Source organism: Nesoenas mayeri (genome assembly GCF_963082525.1).
Source record: "Nesoenas mayeri genome assembly, chromosome: 1".
NCBI lineage: Eukaryota > Metazoa > Chordata > Aves > Columbiformes > Columbidae > Nesoenas > Nesoenas mayeri.
This window is the reverse complement of record NC_137541.1, coordinates 15522887-15543990: the sequence shown is the minus strand read 5'-3', so window position 1 is coordinate 15543990 and position 21104 is coordinate 15522887. Positions and strand designations below refer to the sequence as shown.

At 44.6% G+C, this 21104-nt stretch overlaps 1 protein-coding gene across 1 annotated transcript; it reads left to right on the top strand.

Annotated features, from left to right (window-relative positions):
- Positions 1-317: 317 nt before the first annotated feature.
- CCDC71L (coiled-coil domain containing 71 like) lies at positions 318-1930 on the top strand. The gene has a single exon (XM_080364039.1). It carries the CDS (start codon positions 454-456, stop codon positions 1312-1314), a length of 861 nt encoding a protein of 286 aa, XP_080220165.1. The 5' UTR covers positions 318-453; the 3' UTR covers positions 1315-1930.
- Positions 1931-21104: the final 19174 nt, after the last annotated feature.

The window sequence follows — 21104 nt, the reverse complement described above, 5'->3', positions numbered from 1 at the left end:
GTGGAGGCAAATGGGGCTCAGTGGCGTTCTAGAGTTGGCGTCCGCTGGTCGTGCTGGTCACCCCAGTTGGGCCTGTCCCATCCCGCCGCCCCGGGGCAGGAACACCGGGCACGTCCCCCGCTGCCCTCGCCTCGGCCTCCCGCGGGGCGCCCGCCGCCCTCCCAACGGCCGCCTCCACTGCGCGGGGGCGGGGCTTGGCCGCCCGACGTGTTTCAAACGGGCCAACCGCCAGGCGCGGAGGGAGGGCGGGCCGGCGCGCAGTCCCCGCCTGGGACTTTAAAGCGCCATTTTGTGCCGGGCGGCAGGATATCGATCGTCGCTCCGCAGTCGGCGCGCCGGCGGCTGGGTGCGGTGAGGTGGCGGACGCCCGCGGGCGGCCGAGCCGCGGCCGGCGCCTCTCGTCGGCGCCCGCACCCGGCGTCTCTAACCCCTCAGACCTGCCATTCTGTCTCCATGACCCGCAGTAGGAAGCAGGCGGCGCTGGAGAGAGGAGCCGGGGAGATGAACCAAGAGGCGGGGAGCGCGGCGGCGGCGGAAGCCCGGGCGGCGGCGGGGGCAGCCGGCGGCGGAGCGGCGGCCGCCGCCTGGGGGCTGGAAGGGGAGGCGGAGAAAGTTGTGTACTCGCGCTCGCGGGTCTCCTTCGCCGGCACCAAGGCGCTGGGCGACGCCCTCAAGCTCTTCATGCCCAAGTCCACGGAGTTCATGAGCTCCGACTCGGAGCTGTGGAACTTCCTCTGCAGCCTCAAGCACGAGTTCTCCCCGGTCATTCTCCGCAGCAAGGACGTCTACGGATACGCCTCCTGCCGCGCCGTCGTCCCGGACCCGCCGTCGCCTTCGGCGGGGTGGCCTCGCCGCCGGGCCGGCAAGCGGCGCTTCCCGGCCGCCGGCGCCAAGCGCCGGGCCGCGGCAGCGGGGGGCAGCGCCAAGCGGCGGAGGCGGCGGCGGCGCCGCAGGAGGGGACGGGGCGGGCAGCGGCAAGCGGCCGCTGCACCGGCGGCCGACGGCCCCCCCGGCGAGGGGGTGGCGGCGGAGACGGCGGCGGCGGCGGCGCTGGGGTCGCCGGGCGAGGATGCGGACAGCGGCCGGGGCAGCCCGGCGGAGGGGCCCGCCTGGGAGCCGTTCGGGGGCAAGTCGCTGGAGGAGATCTGGGAGGCAGCCACCCCCCGCCTCACCACCTTCCCCACCATCCGGGTGCGGGGCAGCATCTGGAACCGGCGGAGCCTGACGGCGGCGCGGCGCCAGGCGCAGCGGATCCTCGGCGTGGACCTGTCTCCCGTGGTGCGGGTGCGCCGCTTCCCCGTGGCGCCGTCCTGAGGCCGCGGCGGGAGGGGGCGAGGCCGGCGCCTCACCTTGGCCGCGGTGCGGACAAAGAGACCGATATCAGTCACCTGTTTACATTGCTTTTGTCTGGATCGTGTTCTGCTGCTGCACTTTATGGCCCGCTCGTGCGGGGGCCGGGCCCCCCAGCCGCTCGGGGGCCGCCTGCCGGGCCGCCGCGCAGCCGGGGCCCCGGGCTGGGCCCGGCCCGTCCCCGCCGGGGCGCGGGCAGGTGCGAGGGACCATCTGGCAGGTGTCACCCGTGGGGACCAAGTTCCACTTCCACTTTTTTTTCCTCTCCCATTGGGCTACCTCACTGGTCCAGAAGTCCACCCAAGAAGTTATTTTCCAAAGGAACTTACTTTCATGCTTGTATAATAAAGCACCGTCTGATTCTTGCTATTTTTTTTCCTCCCCCTCTTTTCCAATGGGTTATGTATGCTTTGTGGTGTTGCACTAGTATGTGCTCAGGGTATTTTGAATCCCAAGCATTCCCAGGTTTCAGTTCACTCTGATCAAGGATGCATAAAGAATGGAGGTTCAGGACTTGTGGCTGTTCTTGATGGTGCAAAAACTTTTCAATTTCATGGGCTTAGTGATATATAAAGATGTATCGCGCAGTATAATTGTTACGCTTTTGTATCTAAAGTCATTTTTAAAGTTTTCTAGTTGAATAAGTATTTGTTTCTATTGAGCACCTAAAGATAGAATCGTCCTGATATTTTATAAGCCTGTTTACTTTAGGGAAGCTCATTTGGTCAACAGAATTGAACTTAATAAAAGTCAAAGAACAAGTGATGTTTCAGTTCAATGAAACCGCACAGGGATGGGTTTCTCAGTGAAGTACCCCCCCATCTAGGTGCTTATGGAAATAAACTTAGAGTTTATGGGGAATGTAGCTGCGCATCAATGCAACTTACAAGTGTCTGAAGATGAAGTGCGTTACAACGCTGGTGCTGACAGCCAGAAGTCAGTAGCTTGCATGATCCAAATATCACACTCAAGTGCCTCTCTCTGCAAGAAGAGCAAGACTTGATACCTGATCACTAGATAACAAAATAGTGCTGGTTGTCATCCCAGGGTTGTGAGATGATTAATGATGGAAAAGCATATTTAACATAATTATTTGCACATAATTATTTTTATAAATGTCTCCTGGGTTTCGTGGTAGGCTCTGATGCAAAATTCATGAGGTAGCTTGATTATTTTGACTGAAAAATACCATGTTGTCATTCCATGTGATAGGCGGTCTCTCTTTAAACTGATTTATTAAGGGCTTTCTTTAGGTCTTATTCCTTGCAGTTGGCACGTGAGGAGCAAAGGGGTGTGTGTGAGAATGTGATTTTTTTTAAAATATTATTTTAATAATAATAATTATTTTTTAAATGTTTGGGAGAGGAATAAATGCTTGGTAATAGACAGTTTCTGTCCCTAGTATCCCAGCAAATAAGACTATCCAATTCCTGTGGTGGAATGAATAACTTCACAGCTTGTTTATAGAATTTGTGTTCTGATGGCTGTCGACTCCTTGTTGTCTGCTGTTGACAGAGGCATTAAGGTGGCTTTATGTGCAGAGGCTGCTTGTAAAAACTTGATAGCGCTAACCTAAAGCAGCCAGCTTCTAAAACCTGTTTGTATTTTGTAGTTCTCACTTAGTGAAGCTGCAGAGTTCTTACTCTTCCAAACTAATGCTTAATCTATTATATATCCATCAGGCTTTTGAAATTGTTCATATAACGTTAGCCTGCCTCCTGATTGCTGCAGTTGTGCCACGTCACATTTCAGAAGTGAATTGGGAAATGAAAGTTCAAGGGTACATTTTGTTTTGCCGTTTCTCTGGCTGTCATAGCTGCTTAAATGTAAAGACAAAAGTGTGTTGATTTAAAACTCAGTAAGACAAACTGCAGTGTGACCAAATGCCAAGGCTCAAGGTTTTTCAGTTTTGACATTCCACTTGAGAAACGCAAGTTAAGAGTATCGTTCTTGAAGTGTCTAGTTGACTTCAGTGCTCCTATGGTTAGGTTGAGGTTTTTGTTCGTTTATTTGTTTGTTTTGTTTAGTATTTTGAAAGATCTGTGTAGAAAGATGATAAAATGTAAGCGGTTGTCTTGTACAGATTCTTCGCTTAACTCATGAACAGGCTGGATCAAATGTCAAAAGAGCAGAGTTAAGGCTGCCAGAGGTATGATATGTGAGACACTGTGTTAAATTTGTGTGGCCTTGTTTTGAGGCTTATCGTGAAAAATGCTGTGTGGGTACAAAGTATAGTGAAGTAACTTTAACTCTGTTGCGTGACTTGTTGTGTGGCCTATATGTGTAAGGCTTGCTTATTTTTGTTCTTGGTTGTACATCAGCTTCTTGGTTTTGATGTGGCAGCTTATGGGGGGTATAGTACGCTTTGCTGATACCCTGTTAGCGAGTGGGACTGAAGTTTCCTTGTAGTCTAATCACCTCTGGCAGATGCATTTATAGATTCTTAACTGAGCTATTTCAGTTTGTGAAGTCAGTTAAGGGGGGGGGAATATTTAGTCAGGTTTTCTGGCAAACTGGTGTGCTGAAATAGCTCAGAAGAGGATCTGAGTACAGGCTGGGGTGTGAAAGCTAACAGCTTACAGGGAAGCTAAGACAGCTAATTTCATGATAGTGTTCATGGCGGTTTGTGGCAATCCAGGACAGGATTATCTGTGCTCCAGCTTTCCCTGCCACTTTTCCCTCTCAAAGCTGCAACTCCTACCTGCTTCCCTTGTGCTCATCTGAGGAAGCTAAGCAATCATAAAACTATTACATTTTAGGTTTGGGCAGGTTGTTGGCTTTTGTTTGACCTTCTAGCTGTAGACCAGAGCTGTGGAAGTTTGTAAAGGGGTGTGCAAAGCTGCTGTAATGTTGAGTTAGATAATTTTAAGCATGGAAGCCTTAGGTTTTATTTTATGTAAAGGTCTAATAATGTTATTGTACTCCATTTCTATATATGCTGTTGGAGAAAGTGTAACGGATTAGATGGACTTCTGGTCTGATTCTGTGTGGCTGTCCCTATGCATGCAGTGGTGTGCGGGGTGTGATTTGCCTGATTTAAGTTGGTGGTTTCAGCATCCTGTTGTATGGGGCTGCTTCTGAGACTGACAAAATGCGGGCCTAGAGTAAATCCAGTGTACAATGCCCAGTCTAGTTCAGTCAGCATGGACGATTTTGTGTTAAACAGGAATCTTGTGGTAGCCTCTGTTTCCAGATTTCTCTGTCAGTACCTCATTCCCTCCCATAAGAGCTCACTTCATACGATGACTTCATGTTCTGCACATTGTGCAATTTCCTTTATCAAATCTCAACTTTTGTCTGGCCACTCAAAGGTTATTGAACTTCAAAATGCCACAAGGCCAAAGAGAGTTGCATGATGGCCCTGGCTGTCAAGGAGAGAGTTGTGATGACCATTGTGTCCAACCTTGCTTAGTGCAGGGTTTACATTCAAGAGGCAGTGCCTTCCTCCGAGTCATTGTACAATCCATTGTTCAGGACTGAAGCTCATGAAAGAAGAAACCAGTGCCTTGCAACATTTTTTTTCTATAATGTTGCATAGAAGTCTTCACATCAAAAGGATCAAAGTGTACAACTGGTCCTTGAAACCATCCGTTGCTAGCCTGTGAACAACAAACTCTGTGTATGCCCAAACCTCACGCAGAGCATTGTTGTATATATTTGCTGAAGGCAAGACTTGCGGTACTTGGATTTTTCTCTGAATGGGTAGGGGATGCTGCGTGTGTTTGTATTTCCTTACTTATCAGAAGTGAGGCACAGACTGAATCCAGTTTGTAGATTGCAACTTTGATCCCAAGTAATTTTTCACATGCTGCGTCTTCAGCAAGACAGAGTCCTGGGCTCTTCATGCTATTTTAAAGCAGCTGTCTTATGTTGATTTATGATGGATCAATGCTGCAGTTTGGGTCCACGGTTTGTATGCACATGAAACCAGTAGTACTGAAGGCATCTCTCTTTCCTTTTGGCCCAGTGGACTGAAACAAAACTTTTCTGTTTTGTATTTATGAATTGAAAACACTGATTTTGGGGTTGAATAGAATGTTCTGTTTGACTTGAAATGCTCTGTTTTTGCCTGTGTCTACAAATACAGGAAATGTAGAAGCAAAGGACTGGATTCACAAGAGTGAATTGCCTCACAGAAATGAGGTAATTTATATCAAGTAAGATAGCAGGTCAGAAATCCTGGAATTCCAGAGCCCCAAATTCCAGTGCCCCTACTGTCTCACTTGGAGGAGGAGCTTTGAAGTTCTGTGTCCTGAGGACTAGGCTGTAACGGCTCAAACTATTTCACTCTGCATAATAAATATTCACTAAGCTAGGGAAAATTCCTGGATATCAGGGGTTTTAGGGACACTTCAGTTATTCATCTTGTATTTATATTAGGTAAGCATAACTGCCTTAACTGAGGAAAGACTGAGGCAGACTCGTTCCAGAGTATTTTGTGGTTGGAGATCTGCTCAGGCAGTGACTCCAAATGTGTGCTGCTTGTCATGGTTTATTCCCAAACTATCACGAGGCATCCAATGTGTATGGTAGTAGGACCTATGTAGGAGAATTTTGGAACTCTTCTTATCCCTAATTGAGGCAAAGCCACTTTTCCATGCTGTAAAAACAAAGCACATGTCCTCAAGTTAGTATCTAAATATCTTCATGGAATTACTAAAAAATTCTTATAATTCTTCTGTTGTTGCTGCCATTTTTCTATGTAAAAAGACCTGAAAATATTTTCCAAGGTTGATACCAAGAACAAAGAGTCTCATTTATCCATTTATTTACTGTGAAACTCCTTGGAAAATTGCTGGCTAAGTAGGGCTTGACATTACGGGAGATGGAAGAAGTGAGCTTTCATTCATGCAGCTCATTTTTACTCAAACAGATGTGCAAGGTACCCAGGCAAACAGAACAGCCTGTGGTTCCTCGTGCTCTCCACTGAACTTTAAGAAAGCTTCCACTGCAGTTCTCCTTCAGACTCCTTATTTCAGATTATAGAAGACAAAATTTGATAGTATTAAAGCACTGCCAGCATGAAAGCCCCATCCTTTGAATTCCTCTGATCATTCTGGGTTTTTTCCTATTACTACTTCAGGAATGCAGACAATCTGTACCTGCCCTCTTTTCCTAGGTTAGTTTTCACGAGAGAGACAGTCTGAATGATCTGGAGTAGATGGGAGGTGAAATTCTTGCTCTGAAGGACAGGTTTTCATTGTTTTTGCATGTGTCTTGTGTATAGTTGGCTGCTGCTTTCCACCTCCTCAGAGTTTGCTCTGTCTTTACTCTGCCTTCAGCCATCTTTAATTGCCTGATACTTTGTTGGTGCAGCTGAGCAGCCTGTGTATCACCTTGTGTTGTCCATGCCGAATGAATTTGCTGTAGGATGAACTGTGAAGATTGAGAGGACATGTTCACAAGTACATGTAATAAGTGTTATTCTAACCTCACATTTGGGCTGCGGTGGACGTTACTCAAAATACCAGATGCTGTTTCCAAACAGCCGGTATTTCCTGGATGTCAGGTAAGAAACCAAACTGAAAGAACTTCGTGTGATGGTTCCTTGTGACTGAGTCTGCATGATCCAAGAGTCTGTATCCAGGATGCCTTTTCAAAAAGGTTTTAAAATGGAAGGAAAGTTTCTTTCCATCTCCCCATGAATCCATACATTTCAACTCTAAAATTGAAATGCTGTGTTGTTATAGCATGTTTTTTTTGTGTGTGTCTCTAGTTGAAGCGTTGCAATAGCAATCGCCAACTTTGTACATCTCAGAATTGTTAAAATTGTTTATAACTGATGTTGTCCCATGGCTCCGTAAGACAACTGGTGAATAAGGAGCATGTACTTCTGAATCACCTGTGCAATGTCAGGTTGTGTAGGCAGCTGATACAACACAACAACTCTAAGGATATGTGTGTGCTACTGGGAGTTAGTGGCAAAAGCTGGGAGCCGTGATGCAGGTTTTCTTGAGACAGAGTAGGTAAGAGCATGGGCTGAGCTGCTCTTGTCCTTCACTCTACCCAAGCTCCAATGTAAAGGTTCAAAATATCAATAATTTCCTAATTATACAAAGTGTAATTAGGTATAGAAAAGACTCAATCTTATAGATGATATATGCAATTATTTATGAAAGCTTGTAATTATTATTTGTGTATATATATATATACACATGCACTCGCATCGTAAAGCAGCTCTCTTGCAGCGACTTTTGTTCTAGCTATTATTTGTTTCATGCCATTGTATCTAATGTGGGGCTAAAAATGCCCCACATTTCCATGCTATACAGATCAGCAGAACTTCTTCCAAGGCCACAACAATCCTTCCTATAATCTACCTCGCATATTTCCTAATGATTATCCCATCCAGAAACCCTTTTCCAGTAAGACTTCTGTGGACTTCTGCCTCACGTTGAATCCACTAATGGAAAAGGCTGTAGTGTAATCTCCATTTAGCACCTGCACTCTTGCGGGATTGTGAGGGGAATTCAGCTCCTCCAGAAGAATGGATATGTGATTTTTCTTTTACTATTCCAGTGCTAGTCTAACAGAGGAAGCAACCAGAGAGAGGAAAATCTTAAACCCATTCTTTTGTCTTCAATGGAAGACTGAAGTGCTGTTCCTGCGGCTGTTGAGTGGCCTTCAGCTGGAAGGGTCAAACAGCTCTGGCACAAAACGCCTTTCCCTTAAGTAGTTTCCAGGAAGAAACTCAGAGCACCTCTTCCTGTGAAGGCACGGAAATAGTGCCGTGCTGATTCCGAGTGGGCTTTGATGTGGCTGTAAGTGCCAGGTATGCTTTTTTTTCATATAAATTCTCAGTACTTTTCACTTTAGCTTATATGAAAGAGTAGACAGCTTTTCTTTTCATCCCTAGACCTTTTAAGGAACTCAACATTTAAATCTTTAAAGTACTGCCCACACTATTTTTCTTCCCAAAGATTCATCCATTGCTCAAGAGGTTGTGCATGTAGAATACCTTAGGTTGGAAGGGACTTAGAGAGGTTACCTGCTCAACAGCATCCTCCACAAGCAAGCACAGATGAAAGGTGTCTGGAAAAATTGCCCTTTAATGGCATCCTCAGTGCTCTTCTTAAAAAGACAGAGAAGAAATAGGGAGAGAAGTAATCAGAAACAAGAGTGGAAGGAAAAGATCTTAGCTTGAAATTCACAATGGAAAAATAAGGTGCTAATTTTTGATGTTGTAAAATCTCTACTTTGTGACCATAGTGTCACTTGGAGCTTTGTATACTCTCATTTTAGATGGTTAAATTAATGCTGCTGAACAGAAGCATCCCAATACTTATTTCTGGACAAGTGGGAAGAGGTAGGGAGTGGAGGAAATTTTTGTCAATTTTTACCTTTTGAAATTGTTCCATCTACTTCTCTGGTTTCGCATTCCAGCCTTTCGCTGCAGCTCTGTGTAATTTGACAAAATTCCCAAGTGTAGTGAGTTGTGCTACGGAGAATATGCCCTAGCTGCTCTTAAAACACATTAAGTATTTGAATACTGATTAGATCCATCAAATGTGCTCATTTATTAGCAATAAATAACGATCCTTTGTGTAGCAACTGTGCATAAATTACTTCCATCTGCACATAAATTTTCCAGTATCTAATGGAAGCGGTTTCATCCATCTTTCCACCAGACCAGGTGTCTTTAATAATCCTCTGATATTTGTATTCTTCTGAATTGGCTTAACATTTTTGTCATTGCCTATTTCGTCAAGTCCAGTTTCCTCTTCCATATTTCTGAAGTGTGTAAAAATCTCCTTTCTATTACCAAAAAACAACAACAAAAATAATCGCAGTGATCATGTCCTACTTGGAATGATTTGAATGAAACAAATCTCAAGGATTTTGGAGGGCTGCCTGAAATGATCTTAAAAGATAAAAGTTTGAATTCATGAAAAATATCCTATTTAAAAGAACAGGAAAGCCTAAAGCAGCCAGTTGTTTTTGCATGATTTATTTTGTTGGTATTTTTATGAAAACATCTTTTATTTTTGGAAAAAGTCTTGCATTAAACTAAATGTTTGGAAAGTTCAATTTTTGGCAAAAGTAGAAGAGATAGAGGAGGCGGAAGCTGCTTAGACTTCTTTTTTTCATTATAACTGAATGTTTATAAATGCAGAACAATGTATCAGTGAGCACTGGGAACTCATTTGTTTTCCAGTGATTTTCTCCATGGCTTTCTTGACAGTGGTGCCTGGTCCAGGGTTTTGTAGGTACCTACATGAAGGAATCATTAAGGAGATGCGCTGGTTGGTGGGACACTAGCTGGGCAGGAGCATCCTTGTGTGAGGCACAACTTGCCCTCGCATGGTGGGTTATTGGGATCACTGTGTCCTCCCTGCTGGTGCTTGGCATCCCCCTCTCTCCAGGCCCTCCTTCCCTGAAGGAGAGTGGTCTGATACCTGAGTCTGAATGGCTGTTGCCCTCCTACATTGCACACCACACAGAATTTTCTCTTGGGCGCAGAGTGTAGAACACCACCATTTCAGAATTACAGCTCTCCATCTTTCCTTGCTGGAATGGTGCATGATATCAGGAGTGCTAGACAAGGAAATAATATTTCATGTCAGCAGTGTTGCTAATTAATATGTAAATCATTTTGCTCACTTTTCCCCATCACAAGATTGGCTTAAAAAAAAAAACAACACCAAAATATTTAAAAATTATATATACCTGCGACTTCTGTATGTCTCTAAATTTCATGCTTTTCCTCCAAGAAGAACAGAATCTCATTTTAATTTTGAATGATAAATAAGTTTTCTCAGTCTAGGAATGAGGACAGTAAGAAAAACATCAAACACCATGATCCTGGCAATAAAATCCTGAAGAGCTGGCAGTCGTGGGTCAGAGAAGACAAGGCTTGGGAGGGAGCCAGAGCCTGAACGGGAGCAGCAGGCTGGAGACAGCTGTCTGGAATCTGTCTGGGCAGCAGGCACCCCAGGAGAGGAGGGAGTCATGCAGAGAAGCAGCTTTTTGCTGCCATGGGAGCCATAACATCAGAGCTTGTTTCCACTTAAAGGAGTTTCCTGTTAGAACTGCAACTGGCAAACCCTGCCCATGAAGATGAAAGTTAGACAGCTTCCCAGAATGGAGTTACAGGAGCAGAAAGGAGTTGCTGCATGTATAAAAGCATCTATATTAGTAGTTTTGTTGGCATGGTTGTGGGGTTTGAGAATGGATGTTTGTTGTTGTTATTTTATTTTATTTAAATTGATGGAGCACGAGGCTATAGGAAAGGAAGAGGACACAGTTAGCAACGTAGGGAGCCACAAGCTGCATATCTTTAGGGACAATTTTGAACAATTCTAATGCGGTTAAATCAGGATTCCCCAGGTGTTAGGACCTTTGGGGAGGTACAGATGACTTTTGATAGCAATGCAATCTTCTGCTATTCCCATGGAGGTTTGGTATGCTTATGGAAATTCACTGTAAAGCCTGTAGGTTTGCAAAGCCTGGAGCACATCCCATTCCTGGCTCTAGTCTTCTTGTGCACAGAAGTCCCATCAAACACACTAACTATGACTTTAGGACTAGCTGGAACACAGGTTTGTGGACATGTTAAAGAGGTTCAACCACATTATCTGTCCCCTTTCTTTTCATCTTGTTAGCTGCAGTTTAGACATGAATCGTCTGGGCTGTGCTTAGGAAGACCCAAGTTCCAGGATGTCTTCTGGTGGACCACTTTAATTGGTTCCACTCTGTCACTCTGTCTAGACTACATGAAGGAAAGCTTGGATCCATGTGGTAGCATAATGCAAGTGTTTAAACTTTCATCACTCCAGGCAGGCCTGGAGTTCAGCATTCACAAAAACAGTATGGGTGGTAGATGGTGCTGGGCTTGAGCACAAACTCAGACCCAAAGCGCATAGGCAGAGGAAGGGCTGGTTGATTTTGGAGATCATGACAACATTTGAGGGTGTGATATGTGTGTTGTGGTCTCTTACTCTTACTCTTACTGTGCCTGCTGTATCTGCCAGTGCAAACTGCAGGGTCAGATCCAAAGGCAATGATTGCTGCTGAAGTAGTGACCTACTTAGGTGGAAAGCGGCATGTGAATGTGGTTGATAATACTATAGCTGGGTGTGAGTATTGCGAGTGAAGAGCTGCTGTTCTTCCACCTATTTGATAATCTGCCCATGCTCTAACTACCCACTTACTAATTTTTTCTGTCTTCCCTGGTACTCATCAGAAGGATCCACACCATCCAACTCAGGCACAGATATGTAAATGGATAGTATCTCCTCCTGTAGGTCTTGGAAAGCGTCAGCCTCCCTTCTTTCACTTTGTAGAGAACATAGGCATTTGCTTTCAGATGTTCACTAACACTGAGGGATGAATTAAATGCCTAAGGCTGTGTCTGCATAAATGTTTTGGTTCAAAGCTATAGTACTGTTTTGAAGTTAGCTCCCTGATTACCCCCATTTACCATGGGCTGATTAGGTATGCAAAACAGTTTTGGTGTCTGTAAGCAAGCTTCCCTTATGACGAGGATTAATCAGACGCTCAACTCCAACTGCAACACCAAATGTGCTTCAACCCCTGACAAAGATACTAGGATCTGACCCAATGAGCAGGCTGCACAGCCGCGAAGTCCTCCAGCGTGTACTGAACATGTGCAAGCTACTAGATATCTCCTGAAACCACCAAATGTTCCTGCAACATCCTGAATGTGTCTTCTGCGGTAGAAAGGACCTGCTGCATTTTCAGATTTCCTTGCACCTGCCAGCCCTCAGTTCCTGACGACTCTTTTGTTCCTTCTAAGTCACCTACCTCATCTTTCTTGGAAACTGTGATGTTTTTTACCCTGACTTCTGTTGCCTTTCCTAGTCTTTGCTGTTCTTCTCTATTATTTTCCCCTTCCTGCTGTTGTCTTCTGCAATGGTAACATCCATGCCATTAACATCCCAGAAATCCAGTGCGTGTGCAACCACAGGACCCGTGACCCATCAACTGTGCTTTGCGAGGGCTGGGAGTGTATCCAGCAGCAACATTACTCAGTAGCAGTACCAGGAGGTCGCTAACTCATGAATGGTGCTTCACAGAATTGGGAAGCTGATGGTCTTGCTCTTGAAGATCCAGACAAATGCCTGGGGTTGGCATGGCCAATGTGTCTCCAATGCAGAGAGCTCAAATCACTCTCTGGGTGGGAGGAGACCGCCCAGCCTGCTCAGCACCAGAAGAGTTCAGAGGGGCACATTTCTGGCACTGGTTTGGGGCCCCTGGACTCCACCAAAAAGTGATACAAGGCCACATTAAGGACATGTCTTTGGTCCTCTCCCCGCCCTGGCTGGAATCAGGGGAACAGCACTAATGCACCAGTTCCTGGCTCAGGTGTACACTGGGTGAGCAGCTCCAGTGTTGTACAGCTGTGTCTAACCCCTGGAATCACCCCTTCCCAGTTTCTGCAGGGTCACCCCATCACTTGTAAAATATTAATGGCTGTTTCCTCTAGGGCTGTGTCAGAACTCATCTTCTGGATGTGTGAACACACCGGGATCTCAGTACAAGTTTAGATCAGGCAAAGTAAATCCCACAGCTTCAACTAAAAGGAATCTCAAATTGTACAAGGGTGTATTAACAGACCCTGTGTAGCTATGGGGCCCAGCAGACCACAGAACTGTGCAGAAACAAGACAAAATATTATAGTTTGAGGGAAGCTACTGACAGACAAGAGTAAAGATAAGAAACCCAGTGTACCCTCTGGTTTGCCTTGTTTATAAGGACTGAAATATTTCCTGAGCACACAGCTGCTCTTTGGCACAGATGCCTGGGAAGAGCTTTCTGGAAATGGGTTTCAGTTTGGACCTGGGGGATGAGGGAGGGCCTGGCCCAGGCTCCCGGGGCAGCCATGAGGGAGGGAACGGGCAGGAACCAGCTCATGGGCCAGTTCCCAGGCTGGAGAACTGAAGAGACACTTGGCTGCTCCCTTCAGCAAATGGCAGACTGACACCTTTTGTACCACTGGGAAGGACATTATTGAGTGGTTTTCCAGTCCTTGCCCTGTTGGCTTTGCTGGAGTGACCATAGCACCATTCGTTCAGCCGTCCACACTTTCCCATTTCAGCCTTCTGTTCCCTCCTTCACGCTTCCCCTTTCTGGTGACGTGGAGCCCAAAATGGGGGAGGAAGTGACAGATGCAAATTGTCTCTACAAAGTGACTGATGGCAGGAGCTTTCCCTTTGCCTTTCCAAATCCCATAGAACTGATATCAGGTCTGTGGCTGCGTCCCACACAGAATATATATCACCATAAAACTGTGCTCGCCAGCTCTCACTACCATTGGAACCACCGGTGTGTTAAAACACCTTGTTACTAGTGGCAACCATTTTCTGCTGGTCTAATTTTTGTCTTTTTAAAGACTGGGAAGGGAGAAAGTGGCATTTCTGGTTTGCTTAGGAAGCTCCAGTGTCTGTTATGTTCCCGCACACGTCAGTCCCCACTCTGCCACTTTTGCAGACCACAGTCATGGCCACTTATTTATCAGTTCAGCTGCCCTTGGTGCAGAGGGTTTCCCAGGTACCTGCTATAATTGGGTCTTTCCCCATGCTGGTACTGGTGAGCACAGCAGAGCTCCCAGCCTGACCAAGCATGTTGCTTAGGCATAGTTTCTAATAATTGAATGGATTTAAAGATAGCTGTTGGATATGTTTGGTTTCTGAGCACTGCTGGAGAGCTTTATAGGTAAAGCAAGACTTCAAACATTGAAGTGATGTAACTCCCATTTCAGGTTGATATGTATTAAAATCAAGCGTGAAAACTGAGGCACACTGACAGTTCAACATTTTAAAGCTTGAGCTTATAACATTACTGGAGCTATGAATATGCGAAGTTTAGTTGTCAAACTTTTGCACTCATACATGAACATTTTGGTCTCTGCAAATCAACCTTTGCCTATCTCAGTGATGTGCAGAAGGTACTAAACCTTGCTACAGAAATCCTGGGGCATCCTAGAGGCAGCCGGGTGAGGTGCTTGGAGGTTTGCTGGGCTCCTTCTCCCCTGCCATGTGCCCCTGCTGCCTGCCCCTAGTCAGAAGGGTGCTGGGTGCAGTGTGCTCAAAGGGTTTTTCCCTCTGAACTTGGCCAAAGCTGCTCCCATCCTAGTCCTGGCAAGGTGACATGAGGCACCTCACAGCATGGGTGAGCAGCTATATAGGACACATTACTTCCTAACATTGAGCAGGCTTAAACATTTTTCATCTTCCCTGACTTCACTTCTAGCATCAGCTGAGGTCATAGCATCTAGTTTCAAGACTGGAAGCAAAATTATTGAGAAAACGAAACTCTAAGTGCCAAACCTGTGTGGTCTTAACAACCACGGGCATTTTTAGTGGCTTGGTTTCTTTCACCTGGGATCCTTTCTTCTATCTGAGCTGGAGAATCCAGTTCAAGCATTCCTGTACTTGCCACACAGCTTCCTCAGAACTGAGTTTAAGGCTAGAGTAATGGGTTGGAGCTCAACACCTGTGTCCCCCACCACGGTCCCTCTGTGATGGTGGCCACTCCAAAGCCTCTCTCTGTGGAGACTCCCCATTCCAATTCCCTTCCCCTGAAATCTGATCCCTTGCTTATTACCCAAACCCAGCATGTGTATACTGGGGTGACCACACATCTCCAGAGAAACAGCTTTTCCTCCTATCCCACAGACTTTTTCCAGGCTGTTGTTTCATCAGGGATTTTAGAAACAGCAATTAAGATACATATTTTTTTCTGATCTGCCCCTCTCAGAACATGGTCATGGGAATCACCCATTGATCCCCAGCCCAGGTGGTAGACATGCCACAGAATATAGCACAAACTCTAGGTCCCACATCCTGTTACTTTTCTTCTAAAATTCTGTCCTTAACATATACTAATTTTTCCCATTTCATTCTGTGCAAATGCAGTTTTGATGAGCTCTGTTGTCACAGGTTTGGTAAGAGAAAAGCAAGTGTAGCCTGTGGGGGCTGTCCTATTCCTTGGTTTGGCATTTGTGTGCATTTATCTCTTGAGTTCTTCAGTTGTCAAATTCCTTCTAGCCAAGACAGCACTGGTATTTGTTCAGGAAGTTTTCTGGGTGTTGCCACACTCCTAAAGACTGTTCTTCAAAAGATGTATCACTGAATGATTCATTGCTCTTGCATCCTCCTTAGCTGTCAGTCTGTAGTTGCCCAGCTTTCACCATGCTTATGTTGTGCTTTTCCTGTTGCTTTTCCATGCTTGTGATGAATTTAGTGGCTCTCAGTGTGATGCGTTGCCTTCTGTCTGCAGGGAAATATCAGCGTGACATCCCCGAGTGACACTGGCTCAGGAAGGAGACATGAGATGTTCACCTCATCTGAGCGCTCATCGCATCTCTCTGAACTAAACATGGGGGGGCCACTGTGGTCACTGCACAAGCTCTGGGGCTTTGGGGCATTACAAGGAGATGGAGAGGAAGGGTTCATGGCTACAGCAGTGCTTTCCCATAATTTATCACCACAGGACTTGACTGCACATCTCTGCCAGTATAAACAACATGGAGACATGACGGATTTATGCACTGGTGACATCAAAGAGTGCAATTGTTCTTTTTGTCTCAATTGCCAGTTCTTGACTGTCCACATGGTCTGACCTCCCCAACCTGCTGATGCAGCTCCCTCTGTCCAAGGCCAAATTCCTCAGCACCAGAGATAAGGTGTCCTTGGTCACTGGCCCTCGCCCACGTAATGCCTTACTGGGAAGCCATTACTAGATGTGACAGAGCCAGATCTGCCCTTCAAGAGTGTGGGTTTGCGTGCCATAACTTGGAACAAAGAACAAAAAATCCATAGGAAAAGAACCACAGCAGTACAGTACCTGCCAGCGCTCAGGGTGCTGAAAGGCAGGCTCCAGTGATGATCATCCTATGAAACAGCTTCGTCTTTGGCACTCAGACACCCGTGCGATCTGTGTTTTGGGAATCCCTTAGCCACAGGAGGGAAGAGTTTCCAATCTGAAAGAAAAAAATGGCAGAAATTGGGAGTGGAAACTCACCTTGTTTAATTTATGGCGTGTCCATGTTTATATCCTCCATAAATCTCAGAGAAGGGGCCAGTCATCGTTCTCCCACTCACCTTTAATCCACAATGTTCCTTTCCTGCAGACTCAAAGTTCCAGTGTAATATGATTTATCTTCAGAATTTATGTTTGGTTTTGTTGGTGGAAGAATTCTTCTGTTTTCTTAACTTCAAGGAAAATTAATCATTGTGCAGTGGGAGGCTTGGACATGAGGTTGAACAAGAATGAATTTCTTGGTTTTGTGAACTGGAGAATACAACCGCCAACACCTTTAATTAATATTTGTTCACAAAGCTTTTCAGTCTTTTACTACAGTTGGAACACTAGTAGTCCGTATTGCCTAAAAGTATTTTAGGAACTTGTCAAGATTTAGGAACTTGTCAAGATGCAATCATCCCTAATCTAAGGATCTATCTTTTCCCATTTGCTATTTTGATATTCTGATATTTTAATTATAAAGCATTAAAAATTGGATAAAATACCATTATAAAATTTTTTAAATTGTTTAAAAAAGTAGCAATTTTTATATACTTCAAGCCTAAAAAAGTCAGTATATATTTCACATATGAACACACAAACAAAACACATTGTAGAACCCTTGTTATGTGTAAAATGTTCTGTCTCAGATAACTGCTGATAAATAGTGATCGATATATATGTATGTGTGTGTATATATATGTAAAGACAGATTTGATATCTGGTGACTGTATCACCTCCTTAATTTAATATCATTCAAGTACAAGTCACAGTGCATCTACTCTCTGAAAATAGCATACTATTTTAAGAAATTAATGCTACAAATGGGTAAAAAAAGAAAACAAATTTTGAAGTTTTTACACATTTGAGAGGATGTTCATTGTCTTTTTCACTCTTCTCTACTGGAAAGTAAGTTGTGAATTTATCTATTTTTTTTCTCTTATATAATCTAAGAAATATTCTTACATAGAGAAAATAAGATTGTGAAATTCGTGTAGTTTGCAAGGAATCCAGAAGGCAGCCACAGGACTGGTAAATATGCTGAACTGACTTTAAAAGCTGATAAATTTCAATTTGCCTGTGCCCATTGAAATCCATGTATAATCTTGCTATGGCAACAGCATTGCAGAACAGAATTAACATAGAGATAGACTTGGAATTACTTTACGTCTTGTTTCAGACTGCTCAAATAACAATAGCAACAGAATGGAAGTGCCCTTTGTGCCAAGAACAATAAAGTGGATGCAGAGAGAGTCTGAGAATTCTTGGCAACAAATACCTCACACAAATTAGGCTCTAATGTGAAGTATTTTTAAATTTGGATTCCTTTCTTGGATGTGTGAAGGATAAGAATCCTTGGAGCAAGTCCCTAGTGATGTTTTCCCCTTTCTGGAAAAGAGTACAATTCTTGGGAGTAAGGTCTGCATTTCATTCCAGGAGATGATGATGATGATTATGATGATTATGATTATTATGATATTTTTACTTTTATTTCAGCTCAGAAATTCAAGACTCAGATTGTCATGTACAGACAAACTCCGAAATGTGTTGAGGGACTGTGAGAAAGACTTTCCTGAAAGTGTCATAAGGAACTCTGGTTATCCAAGGAAGTCTTGGTGTTCAGCGTTTTCAATGAACTGCAGAGCACCTTCAACGAGCAGGTCTGTGTGGGTGATCATCATGTTGCTACCTCTGATAATACCGAATTACACCTCAGTATATTTTTTCACATTGTAGCACCAAGTGTTTTATTATTATGTGGGACTAAATTTTTGTTAAAAGAAGGGGGGAAAAAAGTGCAGGAATAAACCTCACAGCTATGGAGCATGTGAATTCCAACCTCTTAAAAAAGAAGACTATTCAAATGTTTATTTGTTTTAAAGCCTTATGGTTAGAGAAAGCACAGGATTTTCAAGGTCTGGGGTTTTGTTGTTGTTGGTTTTGGTTTTGTTTATGTTTTGGGTTTGTTTGTTTGTTTTTTGCATGGCATATTGTGCTTCTTTTCCTAAAGAAAATAGTCCGCTTCTAGAGACAAGAGCGAGACTTGAGGATGCATTTGCAAATATGTCATCATCTGCGTTTTCTCATTGTTATCTTCACCACAGCACAGCCATGGTTCCTGGCTGAGAGGGAGGATGACTTTGGTTCTGCTCTGCACAGAACGCTGTTATTCTCCTACTGCAATCAGCGACGAAAATCCATCTGAATTCAGTGGAAGGAGGGTTGAACCAGCGACTGGTAACAAAGGCGGTATTGTTCGGCATTGCAGGAGTCTGGGATGCTGGCGATGCCTTTGGTCTTTGTGCTCACTTCCTCTGGCTCATTGCGTTCTGTGGCTTTTGGTTTTTCAGCTTGGGGGTGCATGTTTGCTATTGGGCATCAGCGATATTTTGTGGGCTCTGGTGCCTACTGCGCTACAAGGCAGATGTTCCAGCGATCCTTTTAAATGCAACATCTGTTGCAGTGGAGCGGGGTCTTCTAATCTAAATGCACAAAATCTAAGATTGGGTTTGCTCTGCACTCTAGATTAGTTTTGCATGATTTGTTGATTATTTTTGCTTGTTTTTTCTTTAATGCCAGCAATAAAAGGTAACTAAAACCCCAAGAGGCTGACTTAAGTACCTGTGTTGCTCTTGTCTTTCTTAATGTGTCGATCAGCAGCACATTTCCTTCACGCAGGATGCCAGCAGCCTTGATTTTCTATGCTGAAGCGGTAGTAAAATAGCATAAAGAGAGGCTGGGAAATTGAGAATTATGGGAGGTATCAAGACCTCAGTCTTGTAAGAGGTCCCTGGAGGAGCACTGATCTGTCATTCCAGAGACTGGAGAAAAGCACTAACACCCTGGTTAAGTAGGTGCAAGCAACTCACAGACTATATTCTGGCAAGGGCAGAGGAGAGAAGGGACAGTCAGTCTCAAGAGGATAGTGGATATTTTTGTAAGCATATGCATAAGCTTTCAAAATGCGTATTTTAAAATTTTGATATGTAATGATACTGATTTTGCAGGCTAAACTATTACAAATAATTACCATCTATTTTCATTCTTTATAATTACTGTAAAGGTTAAAGAGATATATTTATTCCAAATCAGATTTTATTCTTATGCTCAAGTACCTGTTTAGATTAATTCTACCCAAAGTGGATGAACTATTTTGCTCTATGAAGCAATCTGGTCAAATCTGGCAACTGGGCATTTTAAAAAGACGAATCTGACATCTAATGTGCTAGTTATCCCTTGATGAACAGGCCTTTATTGTTGTATTTATTGTTGTTTGTTCCACATTTCAAAAGCACTTCAGCTATAAATTGCAAAGATATAGTTCAAATACATTTTTAATTATGACTAGTATATACAAGGCTATCAGAGGTGGCAGCTAGTTTGTTGAAGCGTCGTCATATCTGGGTGCATCTGCTGCTAGTGGAAGATTAAAAAAAAGACTCTTTGCTTTGGTATTTCCAGCTTAGAAATGAATTTCTGTGTTTTATTTCCAATTTCTTCTGCCTTAGCTGGATGGTGGCTAAGGGCTAAGAGGTCTTGGCCCCTCTGGAGCCATTGGGGAGTGGTGGCTGCGGACTGTGCTGGTTCACCCACCTTGCTGTGTTCAGGTGCTGTGGTTGCACAAGACCAGCTGTTCCTTTGCACCCCGACTCGTGGTCTCCCAGGACGTGGGATGAGGCTGGAGCATCTCCGTGGCTCGGGAAGGAGCCCTCCCCAAAGCTGCCCGTGCCCTGCCTCTTCTGCAGCAAGTCTGACTCTGGTATCCAAGGTCAGTAACAACCACGCTCTCCTTTTAAGCTGCCAGTGTTACAGAGCCTGTGTATTGTATCCTGCCTTGGGAGAGTCTAAGGAAACAGTGTGAAACCTGTGTTTATAAAAGGATGTGAGGTATAAACTAACACTCCCTTTCTGATATCTGAAGATTTATCTCTCAGTAAAATTCCTCGAGGGAAAGCTGCAAAAAATTCAACCTCAGTGTTAATTAAGAATCCATAAACTCCATTTATCTGAATTTACATATGGAAGAAAAGGTGGTATGATAAAAGCGAGATGTAACAGTCCATCCCTCTCTGCAAATATAAACACGGTTTTCCCTGTGTTTATGCTAGACTGTCTACAAATGCATTGTAATACAGAAACGGGACGCTTGGAACACCGAGCACAGTCTGTCGGAAGAGCCAGGCTCTTCTCGTTGGCAAACAATGATAGGACAAGGGGCAATGGGATCAAGCTGGAACACAAGAGGTTCCACTTAAATTTGAGAAAAAACTTCTTCTCAGTAAGGGTGACAGAGCACTGGAACAGGCTGCCCAGGGGGGTTGTGGAGTCTCCTTCTCTGGAGACATTCAAGACCCACCTGGACATGTTCCTGTGCAACCTCACCTAGGCGTTCCTGCTCCAGCAGGGGGATTGGACTAGATGATCTTTTGAGGTCCCTTCCAATCCCAAACATACTGTGATACTGTGTGATACTGTGCCAAGGCTGAGCACTTCGGCGAGCACAGTGTCTGTAGCAGACAGAGTAATGGGGACCACTCTGCAGCTGAGGGCAGGAGCTACGATCATGACATGGAAGGCAAATCCAGGGCAGGATTTTGAGTGGGAAAAGCTGTGGCCAAAGACATGAGATGAGCAGTCGGGAAGGAGGATGTACAATTATTCTGAATGAGAATGAAACACTGCCTGAGCAACAAGGATGAGTAAACAAGATAATTACCAGGAATTTACAGAAGTATTAGTGCAATCATGGGATGGCCTTTGTTTGAGCA

Bases quoted from the DNA above. Each gene is read 5' to 3' on its own strand.
- CCDC71L (XM_080364039.1), top strand. From the start codon at position 454: ATGACCCGCAGTAGGAAGCAGGCGGCGCTGGAGAGAGGAGCCGGGGAG.